Source organism: Podarcis liolepis (genome assembly GCF_965112155.1).
Source record: "Podarcis liolepis genome assembly, chromosome: 6".
NCBI classification, from domain to species: Eukaryota; Metazoa; Chordata; class Lepidosauria; order Squamata; family Lacertidae; genus Podarcis; species Podarcis liolepis.
The window spans coordinates 51993399-52016284 of NC_139559.1; the positions used below are offsets into that span (position 1 = coordinate 51993399).

General features: G+C 42.6%; 1 protein-coding gene and 2 long non-coding RNA genes across 6 annotated transcripts in view; 2 read left to right on the top strand and 1 right to left on the bottom strand.

The window, feature by feature from the left end:
* LOC310709736 overlaps window positions 1-22886 on the top strand; it is a 33464-nt gene that overhangs the window by 7295 nt on the left and 3283 nt on the right. Inside the window, exon 3 of one of the 2 annotated variants that reach the window (XR_014527659.1) lies at window positions 3433-6460. The exons of the other annotated variant lie outside the window; for it this stretch is intronic. This is a non-coding gene — a long non-coding RNA (uncharacterized lncRNA). Of the gene's footprint in view, window positions 1-3432; window positions 6461-22886 lie in introns of those variants that run through there. 2 annotated transcript variants of the gene reach the window in all.
* EIF2B3 (eukaryotic translation initiation factor 2B subunit gamma) overlaps window positions 7319-22886 on the bottom strand; it is an 87783-nt gene continuing 72215 nt past the window's right edge. For all 3 annotated transcript variants that reach the window (XM_083509672.1, XM_083509674.1, XM_083509673.1), the window contains exons 11-12: window positions 16062-16165; window positions 7319-7535 (exon numbers count right to left, since the gene is read on the bottom strand). In XM_083509672.1, coding sequence (XP_083365798.1) covers window positions 7483-7535; window positions 16062-16165 — 157 coding nt within the window. In that variant the 3' untranslated portion in view covers window positions 7319-7482. The remainder of the gene's footprint in view (window positions 7536-16061; window positions 16166-22886) is intronic.
* Window positions 9978-13485, top strand: LOC310709748. Its single transcript, XR_014527671.1, has 2 exons — window positions 9978-11374; window positions 11405-13485. It is a non-coding gene; the product is annotated as an uncharacterized lncRNA (long non-coding RNA).

The window sequence follows — 22886 nt, forward strand, 5'->3', positions numbered from 1 at the left end:
TTGCTTCGCAAGGCGAAAATGTCTTGCGAGTTCCTGCGGGTTTTTTCCCCTCCCCCCCTTTTTCTAAGCCGCTAAGCCGCTTATCAGCTGATCCAATAAGCCGCTAAAAGCCGCTAATAGCGCTAATCCGCTAATCTGTCAATGGGCTTGCTTCGCAAGACGAAGAAACCGCTAGATGAAGAGAATCACAGAACGGATTCTTTTCGTCTTGCGAGGCACCACTGTATACAGGTGCTACCTCTCTTGAGAGCCTGACAATGGCAGAAGAAGCCTCTGTTTGAACTTTGGTTTGGCAGCTGTGTTGTAGTGTGGTGTAGTGGTTAAGAGCGGTAGACTTGTAATCTAGTGAACCTCCACATGCAGCTGCTGGGTGACCTTGGGCTAGTCACACTTCTTTGAAGTCTCTCAGCCCCACTCACCTCACAGAGTGTTTGTTGTGGGGGAGGAAGGGAAAGGAGAATGTTAGCTGCTTTGATATTCCTTCGGGTAGTGATAAAGCAGGATATCAAATCCAAACTCCTCTTCTTCTAAATGACAGCAAGGGGTCAGAAACTGGTGTGCACCCTCACATAGACACACACATATCGTGCCAGAGCCATTTCCTCAAGGCCGCTTTCTTGTACTTCTGGCCAGGGAGCAGGGAAAGCAGTTAAGTCCAAAAACATCTACTGTCCAAGCTCTCCCAAGAAATGCTGAGCACATATGCCCTTCTTCTGGGCTGGAGCAGGCTCTGAGCTCCCTAGTTTACTGCATTTGTAGAGCTGGGACACTGGATACCTGCAAGTGTCCCTTGTCTGAAGCTGCTGTGCACACTGACTTAATAAAACTGTAGAGTTGGAAGGGACCATGATGACCATCAAGTCCAATCATCTGCAGTTCAGGGATTTTTTGCCCAACATGGGGCTTGAACTCACAACCCTGAAAGTAAGAGCCTCATGCTGTATCAATTGAGCTATCCCACTAGGCTGTTGTGCACGTTGACTTAAATGGCCCTGGGCCATAACTCAGTGTTGGAGCCTCAGCTTTGGATGTAAAGGGTTCCAGGTTTAATCCCCAGCATTCCCACATAGGACTGGAAGGGACCCCACTGGTAAACCTTGTAAGCTGCTGCTTGTCAGGGTGGATAATAAGGATCTAGATGGCTCCATAGCCTGACTAAGTGCTAGGCAACTTCCTACGTTCCTAAATGTAGTTCCTGGGATATGTTTGAAAGGCTACCACTCTGGGTTGGCAGCTTAGTTAGAGTTGGTATAAATGTATGGCTGCATGTATTCATGTGTATATGGATATCTGCACTAAACCTTGTAACTCAAGGTCTGAAACAAAGCATGTGAATTTTGTAATTGATGCTGCAAATTTGCTTAGATATGCGTAATGTGCATAATGTTTTGTAGATCCCGTGCTAGAAAGCTCAGTGCCTTGGGATATAATAGAAGCTATGCAGATTTCTAGACCTTCAGCTATAACAACCCTGCATGTCATTAAGATGAAGAAAATCATATCTTCCCAGCAATTAGTGTGTTTAGGAAAACGGTATTCACTCATAGCAAAATTGCACCGATTAATTGACAACGCCGCTGGTTTTGGCCACACACCCAGCAGGGCCAAAAGCATATTGGTAAGATTTGTTTTACATCTAGCTTTAAAATTACATCTAGAGTTTGCTGCTGTGTTCAAACAAGATTTTTTAAATTGTCATCTAGTTTTCCAGGCTGGAAAATGGGCATCTCCAGAGACAGAGTGATAAATGCACAATCTGCCATGTTCCCCTGCCCCTCCTGCCAGAAAGCAGAGTAGCTATTGTATCTTCACTATTCTTAACAGGAATCTCAGCCAACACATTCATAACTGGTCTGACAATGTTAAACTGGCCTGCCACAAGATAGGCTGGCATATCTATCAGAACACACAGGCTGTGTATGACACACCAGAACAAAGATATGGTTGATTTTATTATAAAAATGTTGGAATCTCTTGAGCCTCACAGCATTTAGAGAACAATTCTTCTCTGTTGGCTTGTAAATGCAATGCAAATGCAGTTACAGGGTACATTTCTAATGAAAGAAGTACTTCCCTGAAGAGAACTGAACCCGTAAGTCAGTCTCCAGGTCTTATAATCACATTTTGAGATGTATGTCAAGAAACTAGATACTACTGAAAGGACAGCGCAGATGATAAAAAGTTTCAGTCCCATGAAAATAAAAGGATAAAACAGGGGAGGAGATGGGTCTACTCCCTGCACCATCCTGTGTGGACCCACTGACACTAGAGGCCATCTCCCCCCTCCTGGGCCCTGATGAGAGATCTCTACCTTTAGGCTCTGATGGCCAGTCTACAGGTCTTTTGGGGGAATCAAGCAATCCGTGAGATTTCCCCACAGCTGGAAACCCCATTACACTAGAAAAGTGTGTCCGTTTGGGCCAAGCTATTTTTTATCACAGTGCAGAGTGCTTTTCTAGATGGTGCTTGAAGAGGAAACACCTGATGTGGCATTGGTAGTCTTGCAGCCCTCATCCTGCCTATTTTAAGAGTACAGCCACATGTAATAGACACATTTTCAAACTTGGCCTCATGCAGATCTGCAGGGATGAGAACAGGAAAGGGAAAAAGAGGTAAAGATATGGCTGTTGCCTCTTTTGATACTCATTTGCCTGCATGGCACTTTGTGCCAAAGGAAATGTGGTGCTAGTCATGTGTGTTGATAGCAAAGTGTGAGCTCTTTAAGTTTAATGTGGCCATATAATTTCATGTTTAAATTGGACCTGTTGGTCACATTTGTAGCTCCACTAACTTAAAAATGATTGCGCTCTCTCTCGCTCTCTGTGTGTGTGTGTGTGTTACAAGAATGTACAACAGGCATATTGGAAACGGAAGGTGTTTTTTTGGGGGGGCGGCTGCTTGAGCCCCAGGGCTTTTTGAAGGAGGTACTGTGAACTACGGCATATCATGGCTTAAGATGTGTGATGGAAATAGGTCACAATAAGTAAAATGATAAAGACAAGATATAACTACAGTACAAGAGCAGCCCACTAGAGAAGCCACTCCCTTGCAGAGATCTGTGCAGTTGTAGGGACTCAAGAGCTGATGGTTTCCACTTAGAAGAGGATTGAGGCAAGCGGCTGCTAGGATGCAAGGGAGCAGGAACTAGCTGTGTGGAGGGTGCCTGCTACAAGACACAACTACATTAGCATGAACCCAGAGGAAGCACCTCTGTTACTTGAAGGATGTGTAAGGTGAGCCTTGTGCAGAGCAGACCCCAGAATCTCACTGCCAGATCACTAGAGGGTTAAATTAAAACAGCTATCTTGTGATTTCTAGAGGAACCATTATTTGGAATTATTCATAATTGCACTGCTGCCACACACAGTGACTACATCAAGAGCAAATCTGTGCTTTGATAATCTACTTTTATCTTGCCCCAAACACCTGCAGGTCATAAAAGGCAAAAAGGAAAAGCCGGTTCCTCCAGCAGTCAGTAGCACTTGCAAGCAGCAGAAAACTTGAATTGAGGACCTCAGTTCTAATCTGCTCACTGAGGCTTCCCATCCCATCTCACGACACTAAGCAAAACAGGATTATGAAGACAAGGAGATAACATCTGATATAGATATGGGGAGTTATCATAGGAACAAAGACCTTGCAAAAAACTACGATGCCAACTCCTCAATTTACATTTTGTATTCAGGATACTTGCATACAAAAGACAGACATATTGTGTCACCTAAGATCAGCACACCTTTGTGATTTTACCACACCTTTGTGATTTTCTCAGTAAATTCACTTAGGAGAGTGGGAAAGGTTGATCTTTTCCCAACTGCTGCTTCTATGCGAATACACAGGCTTAAATGCATGAGAACCATTTCCAGCAAATGCAAGCAATGCACATTTTGTACTTAGCAAGCCCCAAAGTTATAGAATGAATGAGAATATGATCTGGGTTATCTGGCTATGTATGAAGTAGAGCAACATTGGGTTACAGTAGAATAACACAAAGGGGCAAGGGATGAGATTCTCTATTTTTTAAAGTAAAATGTTAAGTTTTTAAAATGGAGGTTGCGATCTGCAGACTTCTGCCCAATCCACTAACCTGAACTTTAGACAGATCTCACAATTTATGGCAATATCAGTGCTATGCAGACATACATCTAAATGCCTTTACTATGTGGGCATGCTTTTGTTTTTTAACCTCCTCACAGGATGTCCCAGAATAGTCCAATATGTTGGTACCTTGAGTTCTATCGCTAGTTACATTTTAAAAAGATAATGGGGTGCTGAAGTTTTCTCTGGGTATTTGTGGAACAAAGTTATCCTTCTGCATTCTTTTCCACAAGTGCAATGTGACATTAGATGCTGGAGCAGTTCATAAGGACTTAGATGCAGGGTTAACTTGGGCCATATAGGAGGACCAAAGAGCTGCACAGGGCTGCATGTGGAGAGACAGGCAGCCTTTCATCTTAGACAGCTGCTGCTTCACATCTTTCCATTTGGAGCCAGTTCTTTAATGTGGTTATTTTTAATTTATGAAGGAATGGGCAGGGTAGGCTTATAATTTTGATTCTCCTGTGTTAAATGGGGGAAAAAAATGCTGCTCCCCTTAGGGGAAAAAAAGATCAGGATCATGTTTATCACTTTGTCTAATGAAAATGAACTAATATTCCTCTGGGCCAATATCTGGTAGAGACCAAACAACCAGGCTTAGATGTGCAATTTAAGAGTTCTGCTAGTCAGATTCCTGTGAAACAAACATTTTAAGAAGCGAAGAGCCTCTTTCAGACACAAAAGTTCAAGAACTTGTATTTTGCACCATGATCCTGGAATTGTATTTTGAATTGTGGTTGACAGGACATGCGTCTTGTTTTAAATAAAACTATTTTGTCTAAAGGGTTAGATGCATACCACTCCACTGGAGCTTCTTTTACCATGACTATGCTAGTATAGTAATACTCACATTTAGATCAATATTTAACCTTCAAGAGGCTTAAGAGATTTTAAACTGGACTCGGGTTTACCATTTCTCTCCTGTCCTCCATCCATTAAAAAAAATATTCCCTTGGTTTCATGGAATCCATAATCACTGCATAGTCTCGGTATTCTTATGCAGGGGGTTTATTGCTTTGCTTTGTTGTTGTTTTTATTATGTGTTTTTATTTTGTATTTTTATGCTATGAACCACCCTGAGCTTTTCAGATGAAGGGCAGTATACGAATTAATTAAATAAATTAAAGGAATTAATAACAAAGTTTAGGGTAGTAAGTGCTACCAGTTTTTGATGCAATGAACCTAAAAGAGGTGACTAAATGTGGAACTGTAAAACAGTGACATAAAGCACTCAAGCTTTCAGTTTCTGCCAAAATCAGCAAAGGGAAGGCAAACAGTGACAAAGCACAGGAAATGGTGTACTGCGTGCTCCATCGTCAGGTGAATACTAACAACAGAACAAAAACCTTCTGAGTGGTCAGGATACACTTTAAGATAGTAAAGGAATGGTAATATATGCCCCGAGGTAAGCCAAAGCTTGCCAAAAATTTAAGATAAACAACAGGAGTTGGTTCACTAAATGGCTAGCCTGTGGGGTATATTTTCCTTTGATATCCACTGTAACATCCACTGTTCTTCTTCTTCTTCATCATCATCATCATCATCGTCATCATATCTCACCTTTTCCCTGGCTTGGGACTTAAGGTGGCTTACAAAAAAAGTGCAAAATACAGCTAAAACAGAAAAGCTAAAAACACAGAAATCATTAAAAAGTAATTAATCAATAATATAAAATATGAATAACAACAATAAAAACATCACAGCAGCAGCTCTTTCCTTAAAAACAGGCAGTTCCTAAAGGCCTGTTTGAATAGAAAGGAAGAGGACAACAGGGTAGGAGCCAGTCTAACTTATTCCAGGAAGAGAGTTCCAAAGTCAGGGAGCAGCCACCAAGAAGGCCCTCTCCTGCATTCTCACAAGCACATCTGTGAGGGTGGTGGGACTGAGAGAATGGCCTCCCCCTGAAGATCTCAGGGCCTGGGCAGGTTCATATGAAATAATAGGGTATTGCAGATAGCCTGGGCTAAGCCATTCATATGCAGGTACTGTTCATCATGTGGAAGCTTGAAAAATATTTGGGTTTACATCTGCACAAGGTGGTTTGATAAGTGGTTTAAGGATAAAGTGCTCATGAGTTTATGAGCAAAGCTTAGTTCATATTATATATTCTACCAGGTACCAAGTGCTTGCAAATGATTTTAAAAACACAATTACCCACCTGGAAGGGCTCTTTCATGAGCTTTTACTGAATGTATGGTCCCCAAAGCAACTACTTGTGGCCTTATCATTGTGAGACGTCCTTCTTTCTCAGATACATGTATAATCTGGCATTTAATTATAAACCTTGATATAACCTTGACCTATCTGCTGTATTATGTTGACATGGTGTGATCACAGCTCTAAAAGCTTGTGTGTCTGTGCATTTCCATGAATAAGGAGTAAGATCATATGGAGCCAATTCAGATACTGGATTATTGTCACTCAAATATACTTAAGAATTTAAAATTATGTAAGTGTGAACATGTCCTGCAAGCAAACAATCACGCCTTTTGCAGTGAATCCCAAAACTCAGGCATTCATGATTTTAAATACTATTATCGTCCCCCACTTTTTTCCCTTGGAAGGAGATGAATCCTGATCTGCTTTGGAAGGCATTCCATACTCATGACCACCTTGTTTTTCTGTAGATCTTTCAGTTTTATTATATTATTTTAAGGTGGAGTCAGCAGACACCTAAACAATTCTCAGTATACTGACTGCTGGGCTAATGTATGTATGGTTTCTGAAATATTTTATCCCCTTTCCCCAACATTCAGCTTGCCTTTTGAGGGCTGCAGTGATTTGTACTGACAATTTTAGGGATGATAGGCGCAGATGCCTGAGTGAGACTAGTTAATTCAGAATCAAAGTGGATTTTTAGCAGAGAATATTTTTCTCACTGTGCATCACCTTGCAGTTACTGCTTCTCCTCCCACTGTTATTTAATTGTTTTGTAACATTGCGTAGTTAGCTTTAAGACTGAATCATCTTGTACTATCTTGCTTTTTTAAGGTACTGGAACCCAGAAAGTTGGCACTTTCATCACAGTGAGATCAGCTAAGCTGTTCTTTTGACTGAGTACAATCTGTGTGGTCCCTGCTCTTAGCTTGGTTGGCAACACACAGCATTCACTGGATTTACAGGAACCAATATCACCCTGTGCAAGGCAGCATGCATGTCAATGAGGGAGGATATGGCGGGGGGGGGGGGAGGGAAGAGTCACACAGAGGAAACAGAGAGATGTTCTTGTAAATATTTATTTATTAAGGTGTAAATAAGAAGTTAAAAGCTGGAGAGGATACCGGTGTCAACGATGCTAGGAGTCAGATCATGAAACAGGACTGCAGGCTCTAGCCATGCCATAAGCTCAGGCAGCCAGAAAACCCTCTTTTAAATCTGTCAAATTCAGATTTCCATCAGCTGTTCAGTACCCATAATAACTTCATTAATGTGCTTAGCTGTAAGAGAGAAAGAGAAACACATTTTAAAAAATGAGTTATTTAAAACCTATGCCTTATCCAATTTAGAAATGAATTTATTTATTTTTGAGGGGGAGGGGCACAGATTCTTTGGTAAGTTAGGCACAGTAAACAAATGATCTGTTCCTGTCTGAGGCAGGCACCTAACCAAACATTAGAAGGTGCCTTGAATGAGAGTGCTTACAAGTATCAATCACTGCCACATGCAACAAAGGCAGAGAGCAACCAGCAGCTGTAGCTGGCAGGTGTATATCTGGAAATCAGCGTGGAGTCACACTGGCCTAAAGGAAGGAAATGCTGTAGAAACTAAATCACAGTACGACCCCACCCAGACCAACCTCCCTTTGGCAAGAAGCTGAACCCTCTTCTGTCAGCCCCGTACGGAAGTGGGCCCAGAATTAGCAGAAACAAAAGGGCTCTATGGGAGTTTTCAGTCCCGGGTCGAGAGGCAGTTCTTTTCAGCTGGCTGCACCCTGTTCTAAAACCCAGATAGGGTTTTGCAAATTCTCCACCTCCTCAAAATTTTCTTACCAGGCTGTCTTTTATTTGCCATTGGCAAGGTTACAGATGCATTCAAGCCGCAAAGAAAAGAGAGGGATTAAAGAAGGTGCTTTCAAAAGGGTCCCAGAATTTGGGCTCTGCTTGGCACAATTGTTTCAGACTGAGAGCATCTGTGCCAGGCAGATCCAGAGCCACATCAAAATGTCTGATTAGTGCTTGGTGAGGGAGCACTGCCTGGCCCATTTGTTCTGGGTGCTCCAACCTGAATGGCTTGGAAAATGTGTCACTTGTTACGCAGGAATTTCTGCTGGGAACAGAGGAGTGCTGCAACAAGCAAACTCCTTGGGAAACACAGACAGAGCGCCCCTCACAGAAAGCTTGGGATCTAGAAGGCTGATGAACTTCTGTTGCAATCAAACTGCAATTTGAATAAACACAGGGACAGAAATGACTCAGTCCCAGCAAAACTCCATCATGGCAGCGGGCATTCATGACAAAGTGCTTTCCTCCACCGGACAGCAGCTATTCGCTGGCAGCATCTGTACTGGAGAGCCCTGCCTTCAGGGGGAATATGAAAGCATCTCCTTGTTGTTTGCTCAATTAGCTCCAGACAGATTGCTGCTGGTGATGGCAAAGCTAAGCTGTAAAAGAGGAGGAGGAGGAGGAGAAAGGGTGTGTGGGAAGAGAGAGAAGGGGCGAGGGCCAAAACCCAGGACCACCACGAAGCTCCAGCCCTCAGGGGCTCCAGAAAACGTTCAGTTTACTCACTCAATTACATACACTGTTTTATAAACCCTTAAAATAAAATAGAAAACAGTCCTTGGCACAGAGTTCCTGTTCTATTATACAGTAGTGATGAAAGACTCCGCTGTGTATGAGCACTCCTGAAAAGCCAGAGATGAATTAATAATAATAACAATAACAATAATATTAAAAAACAGAATAGAAAGGAGAGGGTGGGGTTGAGATTGCAGAAATGCAAAGATGAAAAAGCACACTCTCTGGGTGGCTTGAGCTAGTGCAAAAAGCAACTCCTTTCTCTCTCTTGATCTGATGGTAGGTGAGATAGAGGGGATACCCACAGACGCAGGGAGCAGCTGCAGCTAGAGGTCAGGAGGTGGGGTGGGGCCCGGAAGTTCCATGTGGTGAGGGAGAAGGGAAACAGGTGGTGTGGGGCTGGTTTGTTTGTGTTGGTAACAGGAGTGGGAGCTTCTCACAAATGCTTGCTCGATTCCGCTCAGGATTTATTTAGACAATTCAGTGGTGCCTCATAGGCCTAATGTGGTGGATGGGGTTGTACACTTTAGCCATCAACAGGGGCAACTGCAGCTCCTAGGATGCAATGCACTATTTAAACAGGAGACTTTTGTTAGTTGATGCGCTCACTATAATGGGGTGTGTCAGTAGGCTGAGTGCCTTTGGGTCTTCCCAGGTGTAATAAATGGGGAAAGACGTAGTTAATCCCTATTGCTGCATTCACCTGTCGGGTAAACAGCCAAAATATCTATTGCGTGGCGAGTTCCTGCCCCCCACCAGGATAAATAAAGACACGAGACACCATGGTTTAAGGTTAAATGGGCGAATTAGGCCACAACTTTATTGAATTCAGGAATGAGAGGCATTGGCTTAGGCATTGGTCCTAACGACTATCCGGCTCCAGCCCATTTGCTGGAGACACGGGGAAGGGTTAACACTATATCGGGGGAGTCTCCCGCTGAGGCACGTCGACTAGGAGCTCCCCCGGGTCACTGCTCGGGGGTGTGCCTTTGGTCCACACCTCCATAGGCTTCTGACAGGGCCACGCCCCCCAGAGTCCTTTAATGGACCACCCTTCGCTCACTGGGGGGAGGTGATGGCATTCCTCCCCCCCCTCACATCCTCTTAACCCCTTCTTACCAATGCCTACCGCCAATGCCGAAGAGTTGTGACGAGTTGCTACGAGGTAGGTGAAAAACCAAATGGTTGTAAATTGCCAATTGGGAAAAATTCCTACCATGCCCCATGCGGCGACAGACCGAAGTCCATAGCAAAGTCAGAGACCTACCTAAAGCCTACCTAAACGGAGGGAGGGCGGGAAAACGTGGGGGCTAGCTGGCGAAAAGAGGGTGAGCCCCCTCTGCGCCGGCCCTAAATAGGGCAGACACGGCCGGGATTCCCCTGCTCTCGTGGGGGCTGAAACCAGCCCCCGCTCACGTGGGGGGTGGGCATGAAGCCCGCAACCCCACCTCCTGGGCAGGCCGGAAGTGGCTTTATCAAACTGTTTTCACTAAAAACAATTAAACTGAGACTTCTGCCTGGACAATAACCACTTAGTTTGGGACTAGTTAGCCCCAGAAAGCTATTCCCACAGTGAAAAGTCTTGCTTAACCAGGATTAATTATGGACTGATGTCTTCTGGTGTAAGTGCTGGGAGCTGGGCAAGAAAGTAAATGTCTTACAGAGGAACAATGGACAAGGCAACTAGGGGCAAAACAGGAGGAATTTGCTTATGCAAATACCTAGGATTGGAATATCCATGCATCTAGCTGTAGCAAGAAACCACTAGCTCTGCCTCAAAGTTCTGAATTCAGCACCTTTCCTGCTTCTGACAAATTAGGCGTATTCTGTGATCATGATGGAGGTAATGGAACAGCTGCAGCAACTATGCTCAAGATCCCTGAAGAAAGCTGCTTACTTGGTTCAGTTCGGATAGGTTGCCCGTCATGCACTTAGACCAGGGGAAGGCAGAATGGCGCCCCCTCCAGATGTTTCTGGACTCTGACTTCCATTATCCCTGACCACTGGTCATGCTCCCTGGGGCTGATGAGATGTGAACTTCAACAACATCTGAAGATGAACAAGCTGGTACCCCTGACTTAGACCAATGGAAGAAGAGCCAGCAGATGAAGTCCAGGAGGCATGCAGATGGAGAAGAAGGACAGACATGTCCCTTCTATTGCTGGGTAGGACAAAGTCATAGATGCACCAGGAGAACCCAGGAGCTTAATGCTCTCCAAGAGTTTGCAAGTCAAGACAAAGGGAAGGAATGCTGGTATGAGAGAACCCCATTCCAGAACTAAACCTAGAAACCCTGCTGGACCTACCCAGAAACAGAAGGAAGGGAGATTGGTTTGCTGATTTAGGTCTTCTTGAGACAGGCAGAGCTCCACATCTGAGAAGGAAAAAACTGAAGAGTTCTAAGACTAATATTTCAGGTTTTAAGGAATTGCCAAGGAGCATCAAAATCCCATTACTTCAAAGACTGTTGCACTTGAATCTTGAGATCACTGCACACAACGTGGTATCATGTTCTTTTGGGGCTTGATGGGAAAGTGATAGTGGATAAACAGACCCTTCGTCAAGTCAAGGGCAAGATAAAAAAGATCAGAGCAAGCCCTGGGCAGCTCCCAGTGTTCATAGCTGACTCAGGTATAGATGATGTCTCCATCAAGAACCACAGTCATCTGAAGACTTAAAGAACAGACTGGCAAGGCCTTCCCTTTCAGTGGCTCTGTCTCATTGAGAGGGCTATATGCAATCTCTTAAGGGGCCTCTCACTGATTCTGCAATCACATGTTGCAGATAAGCTGCTACAGGGGAGCTATATTTTATTGTGAACAAACAGTCCTAGAGTTAGATAACAATCTTCTTGGATTAGCAAGAATCTGGATATTTTCATATCTAGCTCACATCAGTCTATATTTTGTCTTTTTATGGGTACCTACTATTATTTGAGCAAGAGAGATTTCATCAAGCCTGGCCTGCTACTTTTGAAACCGAGTCCCTAAATTTAATAATGAGAGAGGAAGAAATGGCATGCTTGTGAAGCAGAGCTAAACAATATTTTTAAAATGTATGTAGAAAAATTGTGGAAAGCATTGTCAGCATTTCCAGGTGCATATGTGACAGATGCATATCCAGGGCTCCTCAGCCCACTTCTGAAGGTGAGTTGGGGAGAAACAAGAACAGGAGATGAATGGGACTGCAGGTTCTTACAATGTGCTTTTTCTATATTTCTGCAGAGCCACCCATATGCAGATGCCACTGTAGGCTGCATGTACACAGCCCCTAAAGTCAGTTCCCTGGAGTTAAATTTCCAAGGCCTTCCAGATGCACAGTTGCGATTATACAAATGTCATGCAGTGATTTGGACAGCTAACAACAAGGTCTCTGACTCACATGGGCTGTTTACAGAGAACCTCAGGCCACACAGAGCAGTTTCCTGTTGTGATAGATTCTAGTCCAGGATAGACCTCTGCATTCAGAGTCTGATCTCTTCTGACCTTTCTGCAAAAGTATGATCATTATTATAGAAGAAGAGAGAAACGTTTTACATTTTAAGGAGACAAGCAGCCTTTTAACTTTAGCTTGGTTTCCACTGAAGAAGGTAAAACTGGATTACAAGGCTACTGCCAGCTATTGGCTACAACAAATGTGCCAGGCGGGTTGTAAAGCTGACTTTATATTTAATGGGCATGTGAAAGATGAATGCTTGCAGCTCTTGGATTCATGACTATAACAAATTGTTTAAGACCTACAAAACCATAAGAAGCAGCATGCCAAAAAGGGTTATATACCCATCTGTTCTTGAAGAATATTATTTCTTAAGTTTATAAATCTATTAGCAAATAAAAAGTATGTTCAGATCCTTAGCACTGGACCCATGATGGCTTTTCCAAGGAAGTGCAGCAGCATAACAGAGAACTGGAAGGGTCAGAAACATAGAACAGAGTATAACGTAGAGCTGAGTGTAAAGAATAGCATGAGGAAGGATTAAGCTGCCTTTAATGAAACACTGTCCACAAGACACTGAAGCAAAATAACTGTGTACTAGCTAAGCTTTTGGTCATCAAATTGTAAGTATGTGAACATATTGAGGCAAATTAAGTGGGGACCTACAAACACAATAAAGAACACAGAACCCATGACATATGAAGACTGGCCACAGGAACTCCAGACTTACTCTAGAGCAGGCATCCTCAAAAGCTGTTATTATGGGTCTTACCAAGTCAACAGGATCATCACTCAATACTCCCCAAGGAACTGGAAGAGTGGTTCATAGTTTGCAACATTCACTTTAATTCGTAGCTTAGGGGTCAAGGCAATAAGTAACTGGGTAAACACTGTGTTTGTTTGCCTGTGTGCGCATTTACTTGCGCATGCAGGAAACAAGTGGTTGTTACCCACCAAAGAAGATCAATTGGGTATTAGTGCTGATTTCCAATGGGCATTTAGCACTGATAATCAATCACCTGTGAACAAGATTCTTTTTCAAGATACATATAATATATGGTGGTGGTGGTAGAGTCAGGGCAGAGTTTGAATCTTTTCTAAAAATTGCAGGTGCCTCACAAGAGATGCCTACTTCACTATTAGAGAAGCAATGGTCCAGAGGGAAAAAACGATGAAGAGGAAATAAGATGTTGTCAAATATTCAATAAAGATGGGGGGGAAAGGAGAAACAGCTATCTGCTAGGACAACTGGAAGATAGCCCCCGAACAAAACCAAAACAAATGACAACTCCAGTGGGTTCAATTTATAGTGGACTAGACTGAATGTGGGTTGCAGAAAGCGCCTCCCAGCTGTAAGAGTAGTTGGGCAACTGAACGAAAATGCTGCATGGCATGTTATTTCCGGGATTACAAAGCAACCCTAACTGTTGATCACCACCTCTACATCTGAAGCCTTGTTGCCTCCTATTGGTCAGGAGGGCAGGTGGGGGGGAAGTGCCAGCGCCAGGCAGGCATAGCAGAGTGCTCAACTGGCATCCCTTTAGAATACACATTGTTTCTATTGCTCCAATTTCACATTCCTCTTCTGCAAAGGGGCTGGCTTAATATCCAGCCAATCCTTTGCCAGCCCAGTTCTCTGTACAGTGGTACCTTGGTTCCCAAACGGCTTAACTGATGAACAAATTGGCCCCTGAATGCCACAAACCTGGAAGTAAGTGTTCTGGTTTGTGAACATCCATTTCGGCTGCTGGCATTGTTTCCAGGGCTAATCAGCCAATCAGAAGCCGTGCCTTGGTTTTCGAACGTCTTGGAAGTCAAACGGACTTCCAGAACAAATTGAGTTTGAGAACCAAGGTACCACTGTAATTGTTTTACTGGCGGTCTGTTAATTATTATATATGCTTTATGCTGTATTTGTGACTTTCTATTATGTTCTATCATGTTATTGTTATTTACTGTTTGTAAGCCGCTTTGGGATTCATTTGAATGAAAAGCGGCATAAAAATATAATCAATCAAATCAATCAATGTTCCTCTGCACCCGACCCTCAACACACCCATTTTGGGGCCTCTCATCAGTGGGAACATTGCCTGTGGTAGCTGTAAAATAGTCTGTGTCAGAGCCTCCCTGCCCCTTACAGAGATATCTCTGCTTAATCCAAACACCAAGCAGCATGGGTTGGGGGTTAGGATCGCTCCATTCATGCCCCCAGAGATATGCTAAATCTCGAAGATTTGGCCTATGTGAGTGGGAAAGGCAAGATTAGATTACTCTTGCGTTCCCTTCAATATCGAACATGAAAAATGGAATAGTGGAAGCAAAGTGCACTCTTGATGGGATGTGGCAATAGCTCCAATTGATAGCAACAGGAAATACCGCTTCTGACAGGGTAAGTACAGCAAACAGTCAAGGAATATAAATGGGTATTCCTGGGGCTGCTCCTCACTTTGGAAGTTCTAGCAACCCAACAAAGTCCAAGCCTGAGCAAATTATCCATGGCCAGGATGAGCATGAGGGTTTTTTAAAAGGCAGAATTTAGAAGATTCATTACTTATTACTTTGAAGTATTGTCCAGCTTACATTGTGGGGGATAGGGTGGTTTAAACAAGTAAAAGAAATAATGACGAAATCGTTATGATCAGAAAGCCTTCGTGGTGTCTGTTCATGCCCATGAGAACCAAATGCATTAGTGTCCAAATTAAATGACAAAACACAGTGTAAACACTTCTGCAACTCGGGTCATGCACAGTGTATACAAATCCAGCCAGCCTTTCCATTACAGACAGTTAAAGCCTAAAAATCAGCTTGAGAGAGAAGGCAAGCCAACCATTTCTACCACAAATTAACCGCTTGGGTGCAATGCTTTTGTCACAGTTCCACATCTCAAGCAAAGGAGGTACCAACCCTCCCTCCTCCACTCATTTTAAAACCCTGGTTTCAGAGAAGATAGTTTAAACAGCTAGTCCTTGATCAACCATGGGCTCTCCAGCTCAGATGGGCAGTTGCTAAGACTTCAATACCAGCTCCTTGTACTGTAGGGACCAGTTTTTGATGCACCTCATGATTATAGCAAAACTGTTTTAGGCTACTTTTTATTTCATGTGTGCATGTTCCACCTTGATTCCAGTGTATGCTTCATGGCTCCAGGCACAAGACAGCATGTTGGTCCCTGCAACTTCTATCGCCAGCACTTTCAAAGGTTAGAGGCAGCATGGTCCGACTTGGCAGGCTGCGTATCCTCTGAGCACAAACTCATTTTACAGGCACCTATGTTTTAGGAGGTACTTTCAAATAATTTAAATTATTTGTTGAAATTGGTGCCATGAGAATCCAGGAACCAAACTATAGACCGGCAACAATGGATCAGATCATGGATATATTGACAACCCCTCTCCTCAAAATGGCCACAATCTAATTTCCCATTTGTATTCATGCCACCAAGCATACCTGATCTGGGGCATGTGACAATAGCTATTTAGTTAGTAACTCCTTGTGTTGCCAGACACGTGTGTAATCTAAGGGCCACCATCATTTTAAGGATAACTTTTATTCACTACAGAGCTATTTTTAGTACGCTATTGTCTACATTTGGGGCAGGCTTCGAAATAATCTCCATTACACGATGTTGCTTTTACCACCAATGTACTCTCTTGGGTCCACTGATTCGCTAATCACGTGCACTTGCATATTGCTCTAGCTGAGAAAGGATAAATCCTGGAAGTGGTGATGGATGAGGAATAGTAGCCCTTCTAGAAAACAGTGGTAAAGTTAAAAGATCATTCATCTGCTTACATTTGGGTTCCAGATGCTGGCTGTTTCCGATCAAGCAGTCCTTGATATCGGCTCCGCTCTCTATCACTGCATTATGGCACACAACACAGTTCTGTAAGCTGCACCTGTAATGCAATTATAAATGGGGCTTTATTATTATTATATTTTTTTATTATTACCTATATCCCACCTTCTCCAAGGAGCTCATGGTGGCATACACATTTGTCCCCCTCTCCATTTGATCCTCACAGCAACCCAGGGAGGTAGGCTCAGCTGAGAGCTAGTGACTACCCCAAGTCATGCAGTAGAGGGCTTCATGGCTAAGTGGAGATTTGAACCCTGGTCTCCCAGGTCCTAGTCCAGGGCTCTTAACCACTACACCATGCTGGCTCTGAAATGCAGCAAGAAGTTAGACCAAGAACAGTAGTGACTCCTTGACCAACAATAGCACCGCTACTGCCACCAGGGGACAGGAACCATAAATGTATGGTCTCAGATTCCATCTCTGTTGTAAAAAAGGATCAGGTAGTAGGTGAGTAAAAAATTCCCTGCCTGAGACCCTGGAAAATGACTGCCAGTCATAGCGGAGCAGACAATACTGGTCTAGATGAACAAATAGCCTATCCTTGTGTAAGGCAGCTTCCTATGAGCAGACCTGGGATATAAAACCTGCCTTTCTTCCAATTCCAGTCTTCTTCTTTCCCAGCCTGGGTGCTTAGTTGCTATGACAGAGCTCTGCTGCCAGATGTCACAAAGGAAGCATACAAAAGGACAAAGACAAGACAGTTGCCACCTTTCACATTCAGGATGCTTTTCTATTTGCAGCTTCTACTGCCTTGCAGAGCTCCCCCCACCCTTTTGTATTAGGGTAAATATTGCCACTGACTTTGTATTCATGCACACACAAATACCCTGCTATGTTAAACCAACAAAAGCCAAGGAAATAAAGCCTGGAATGCTCTCTGGTTCAGGGATTCCCAATTGGTGCAACCTTGCACACTGTTTGCTAGAATAACAAGGACACAGCCAAAATAGTGAAAGGTATACTACCCTGCCAACAGTCTTTGCAAAAGGATGGTTTTAAGTCACAGTTAAAAGAGTCAGAGGAGAAACAAGCAAGCAAGCAAGCACTAGATTCCTAATTTCAGCTCTCTCAAAATCATACATCTAAGTGGTACTATTGCTTTGCATCTCTGTCTCATGAGAATCCATCATCAGACAAAATAGGGAGTGTGAAAATCAGTGTTAGAAATATTCACTGGCATTACACACAATTTCCTTCTCAAACACATACCAAAGCATTGTCAGATCATAGGCTTCTTGTCTGTGCACAAGCAAGTACAAAAACAGAAAAGCTACATAGGCATCCAGCTACTTGAACAGATGTGATTTCATTATGTAACAGAATCATGGAATTGTAGAGTTGGAAGAGACCATGAGGGTCATCTAGTCCAACCCCCAGCAATGCAGGAATCTCAATGCAAATCCAGAAGTTTCTATTCCGTGTGGAAACAGAAAATAACAGCACACAGAAATGCAGAAATCATAATGCTTTTTGGATACTTCCAAAAGGCTGGAATTCTATGTGCTCTCCCTAAGCCCTTTCACAATGAGACACAAATCTATATTTCTTTTCAGCACCTAGTGTTTGGTATCAAATTCCAAAGCTCTATTAAAACCTGGATGAATTGGGGGGAAGTTTTAATAATTTTCACATTTTACGACATTTACTCATTTCTGGTTGAAGAAAGTGACAGCCTCACTTGAAATGTAAAATTCAAGCTTTTCATGTTCCATTCCCAAGTTGCCCACTTGCAGCTAAAGAAAGCTGCACTCAAGTCTCCTGGCACAGGATAGATTTAGACCCTGAGAAATTGCTCCCCCTATTGGTTGCCCGTCACTGTTCCAGTGGAACATGGCTGTCAAAGCAGGCAGACTGTCCTGTGAGCACAAGCAGCATATACAGGGCTTCAAATATCAAGACAGAGACCTTGACTGGACTTAATGAAAATTCGCAAGGATACGATCATAATGCCCCGGGTTGCTAAGGAGACCGACTCCCATCTCAGACAATTGGGAACTGAGCTTCTCCAGTCAAAGCTGAGTTGACAATCCTCTTGTTGAAAAGAATTTAACTCCCTCTCTAAGACATCATAGGGCTCAGAGAGGAGCAGGCCTATGGTATGAAAAGGGAGACATTTTGAACAGGCAAGACTCTCCTTGCTGTAAGCCCAACTGCCTCCCCTCTCACACAGCAAGGCTGCACAGTTATGCATGATGGAGTCATCTAGCTCAGGTTGCCTTGGCAAGGCCTCTTATTGAGATGTTAATAGAGGGGAAAGGCTGTGTAGACAGCTCTCTCTCTCCCTTTGCTCCCTATCCCTGCTACACTGACACAGCTGCTTCCTTTCCAACAGCTCCATTTACTGCACAACAGTGCTAGCATGAAGAGTATCTAGGATTCACTGGTTTACACACTGGAAACCCAGAGTGTTGTTGGGATTTTTAAAAATGCACCCCAAGCTCAGGTGCAGCCCTTGCAAGATACCCGTGGTTTGCCATCGCAGAGAATTGCAAACTATAACTTTCCAAGCTGAAAGTTTCTCAATATCTTGATTCCAAGTGACTCTAAAACAAATGTCATGGAAAACAAATCAAGAGCACACTCTCTCGCATACTGTTGAACTTGCCCAAGCTTCTAAGCCGGCTTCATTTGTGATGCTAGGCTGTGATTTCAGGAGATACATAAAGTAAACTGCTCACCTCTACATTTTCAAAGGGTAAGTTCTTTATACCAGTATGCTTTGGTGTTACAAAATATTTTACATTGGGGAAAACTGAAATCAATTAGTCTGCAAAGAACTTCCAGAAGCATCCTTTTAAGACATATGGCAAACAGGCCAATACCCTCACCCTCTCCTCCATCACCTTTTTAAACAGGGAGCTTGAGGAAGAGTTCTGTGTTACTCAAAAGCTCGCTTAATGTTTTGTGGCTTTTATTTGGCCTAATAACGGCATTCTAATACTGCTCTTGTTTGGGCTTATTAAGAAACAAAATTTGGCTGCTTTCAACATCTGTTGGGCTGAAAGAATCCGTGAAAGAGCAGAAATCTCATTCTGGATGTCAGATTCCAGCAAAACAAGGGAAACGTATTTTCCAGCTCCAGGATGACAAAAGCTTCCAGGGATGGAAACATTTTAAATTCAGTATCTATAATGCAGGATTTCAAACACACTGATAATTCTAAGCTCCCACTAGGGCCCTGCCCCACAATAGAGCAGTTTGGCCAGATTTTACCACAGGAGTGGAAAACAAATTGAAGACGTAAAACACATTTTGTGGGTGTTCCTTCCACTCACTGACAGATGTAATACAGCCATTTGGAAATTACTTGCAAATGCTTTTTTGTGCACATTTTAAAAATCAAACTATAAAGACTGCCAACAGAAGAATTTTGTGTTTATTTTATTTCAAACTCCTTTCTGTCCCCCCACCCCTGTCAAGAAATAAGCTTATTTTCTTATGTGGTAAGCATCTGATTTCCTGGCAATTTGATTTCCAGTTTGAGTACTGTATCCCTATAAAACTACAAATATAACATTAGCCTGTATAACAGCTTTGATGCTAGCAGTCACCTATGTAAGACTGTATCGGATAGAGTGGTTTCTAATGGGAAACACATTTATTGTTGCGAAAAGGACAATCTACATTTTCAGCACTGTGAAAGTAGATATCTTCTGATGCTAAAATCTGCAGTGCTCACCTTATTAACAAGTCACAAGTGATTTAAAGGTATACAAATTGGCCAATGTGAACACAAAATCAGCCTCTATGCTAATCATAATATATTTAATGTCCATTAAATTCCGCAACTCAAGCTTTGTTTAAGAGCCATAGTCAAATTTCAGGCTGTAAAATCAATACAAAATAAAACACAGATATCAACAAAGACATTACGAGACAGAATAGTACAGTGGTACCTCGGGTTACATACGCTTCAGGTTACATACACTTCAGGTTACAGACTCCGCTAACCCAGAAATCGTGCAGCAGTGGCACAGAGACAGCAGGAGGCCCCATTAGCTAAAATGGTGCTTCAGGTTAAGAACAGTTTCATGTTAAGAACGGACCTCCAGAACGAATTAAGTACTTAACCCGAGGTACCACTATATTTATTGCGCTGAAAAACCTGTAAGATATCTTGTAATTATTATTATTTTAATAAGTAACGAGGGTGGTCTCTTTGCTTAATAAGTCTAAGGAAAATGATGAAATTAAAATTGTCATGCATGGGCAGAGTTGCTGCTATTAGAATTAATACACTCCTGAGGTTTCTTTTTGTCTTTGAACATGTGCCAATTAGTATACATGCACAAATACTGACAACTTGGCAGGAAAATGTTATCTAATTTTGGTTGGGAGGGTAAATGATAATGAGTTTCTTTGCAGAATTCAAAAGAGAAAGAGAACAGCCTGCCCAAACTCTTACTATTTTGTCATGGCACTGAAAATGACACATTAAATACATGGCACAAGCCCATTGGAAGATACTCCGTTCTGTTCCATTTGGAACTGTTCTACGTGTTCTGCAATTGTAGTGGTTTTGTTTTTATAATGGTATATTCAGTGGCTCCCAAGTGGTTTTCCCCACAGACCACTTAAAAATTGCTGAGGATCTTGGTGGACCAATTCATTATTTTTCTGCCTCTTGTAGCAATCACAATATGCCGTGATAGGTGCTGTATGGTTTTTATTTGTATCTTTTTTGCTTTTTTATTTCTTATATTGTATTGTATCCTATTACAATTTGAATTCCACAGAATTCTATGGAATTCAAAAGGCAAGTGAGTTCTTCACAGAAACAGTGCAGACCACCTGAAGGAAGCTAGTCCGCAGACCACTTTGGGAACCCGTGGTATATTTTACGAAACTGTGTGTTTTTAAGTATACAGAGAACCAGACAGTAACAAGATCTCATTATTGAAATACAGAATGGAGAAATGGGGAAAATATGAAAACAGCATTCACTGATTTTGAAATACTAGTTGTTAATTGGAACGATTCCAAAAATGTTCTTTAGAATTCACTGTCAATTTGCTATCTGTTAATTACTAGTATGAAACAAATCTTTAAATGGAGAACAAAATTGTTTCAGTGCCTGACTGGGATAAAATCTGTACTAAATGTTTTGCTCTGCCAGTTAATATTAATATGAGGGAAACATTATAAAATAATAATAGTATTTGAGCCCCAACAAACGGAAAACTATGATTATGTCATTCATAAATGCTGGAGATGTGATCTATTGTGTGATAATGTGGCATGGAAATGTTTTCCGACATTACAACGTACTTGCTTTATTGGATGGAATGGTGGGAGATAAACATGACATGCTCACCTCTCCTTTGTTAATGGTGGGTGGAATTCAACTGGTGCTCTTGTGCTCATGCTAGTGGAAGAGCAAGGGAGGCATTTTTGCCTCTCACAAGCACTCTGCAGCTCCCACTGAAAACTAGCTCCAAGGAGTTGGGGGACCCTCCAGGACAGGGTGAAGAGTGGCACAAGGGGCTATAGGGAGAAGGGGAAACTGGCAAAAACCACTTCTCTGTGATGTTAGCGGAGACCACTTGATCGCTCCTATGACACAGCATGAGACTCTTAATCTCAGGGTCTCGGTGGTGGGTTCATGCCCCACGTTGGGCAAAAGATTCATGTATTGCAGGGGACTGGACTAGATGACCCTTGTAGTCTCTCCCAACTCTACAATTCTAGGATTCTACACAAGATCAAAAGCCCTTTCATGAGCAAAAGGGCATCACAATTGGCACAGACCAAAATAGGCACAGACCAAAAAAACTACAATTTAAAAATGGTTCTCCAAAGCATGGCACATTGTACAAATGTCTAAACTTACTGAGATTGTGAAACTTGGGATAAGGAAGCCAACAAATGGAAACCTTTGTGAAAACATGGCATCTATTCATTAAATTTGGAGGGCTATGTATACATATCAATATGAATGTTTATAAAGGTTTTTAAGTTCAGTAGCATAATTTGTGTTCTTTTTTTGTTTTGTTTAAAAGGCTTTTTAAAGAGTTTTTAATTTTTTTAATAATGAAAAAGCTACAAAACTGTGATGCATCACAAACCGTTTGACTTAAAACTGAAATTACACCTAGGAGTTTTGATTGGCTTCAAGCAAATCCAAGTAGCTGAACTGGTCTTCTCTGGAGAGGAAGGGATTTAGCCCAATTTTGTGATACTAATGCAGACACAGCCATCTGATGCTAAAATATGTTAATGTGTTGACCAGGTGTGATAGAGAGAAAAAGGGGTTGGGAGTCTGACTTTTGAGAGAAATGGGGGGGGGCATGGAGAAGAGGAGTGATGACCAAGAAGTTTGGGGGGGGGGGAGATTACAAGGATTTAAGTCTTTAAAGCAGAGACCACCTAACAAGATGACTCTGAAATGCTTCTAATTTCAGTAAAGCCGCAACCCACCCCCTCCCCTCCCCCATGCCTCCATTGTAAACAACTAATCCCAGCAGAAAACAACAGAGAGTAAAATGTATACTCATTCTGCAGCATTCCAGGCCTTGCTTTATCTTTTATTTATTTTTCTAAGAGGTCAGAGATTGTTTGAAAGAAGGGGGAGGAGAGGGAGGCAAAGACACAGGCCATCTCTTGTGTGGGCTTGAAGGAAGCTGTTTTAAAGGCAATGTCCAAGAACATACAATCTGGAGTTTTTATAGCAGAGCAATCCCAGGCCTCATTCTCTCCCCCCCCCCCCATTTTGTGGTAAAGCTACACAGCTTTAAACCAAAGGACAGGGTGGTCGATTACTT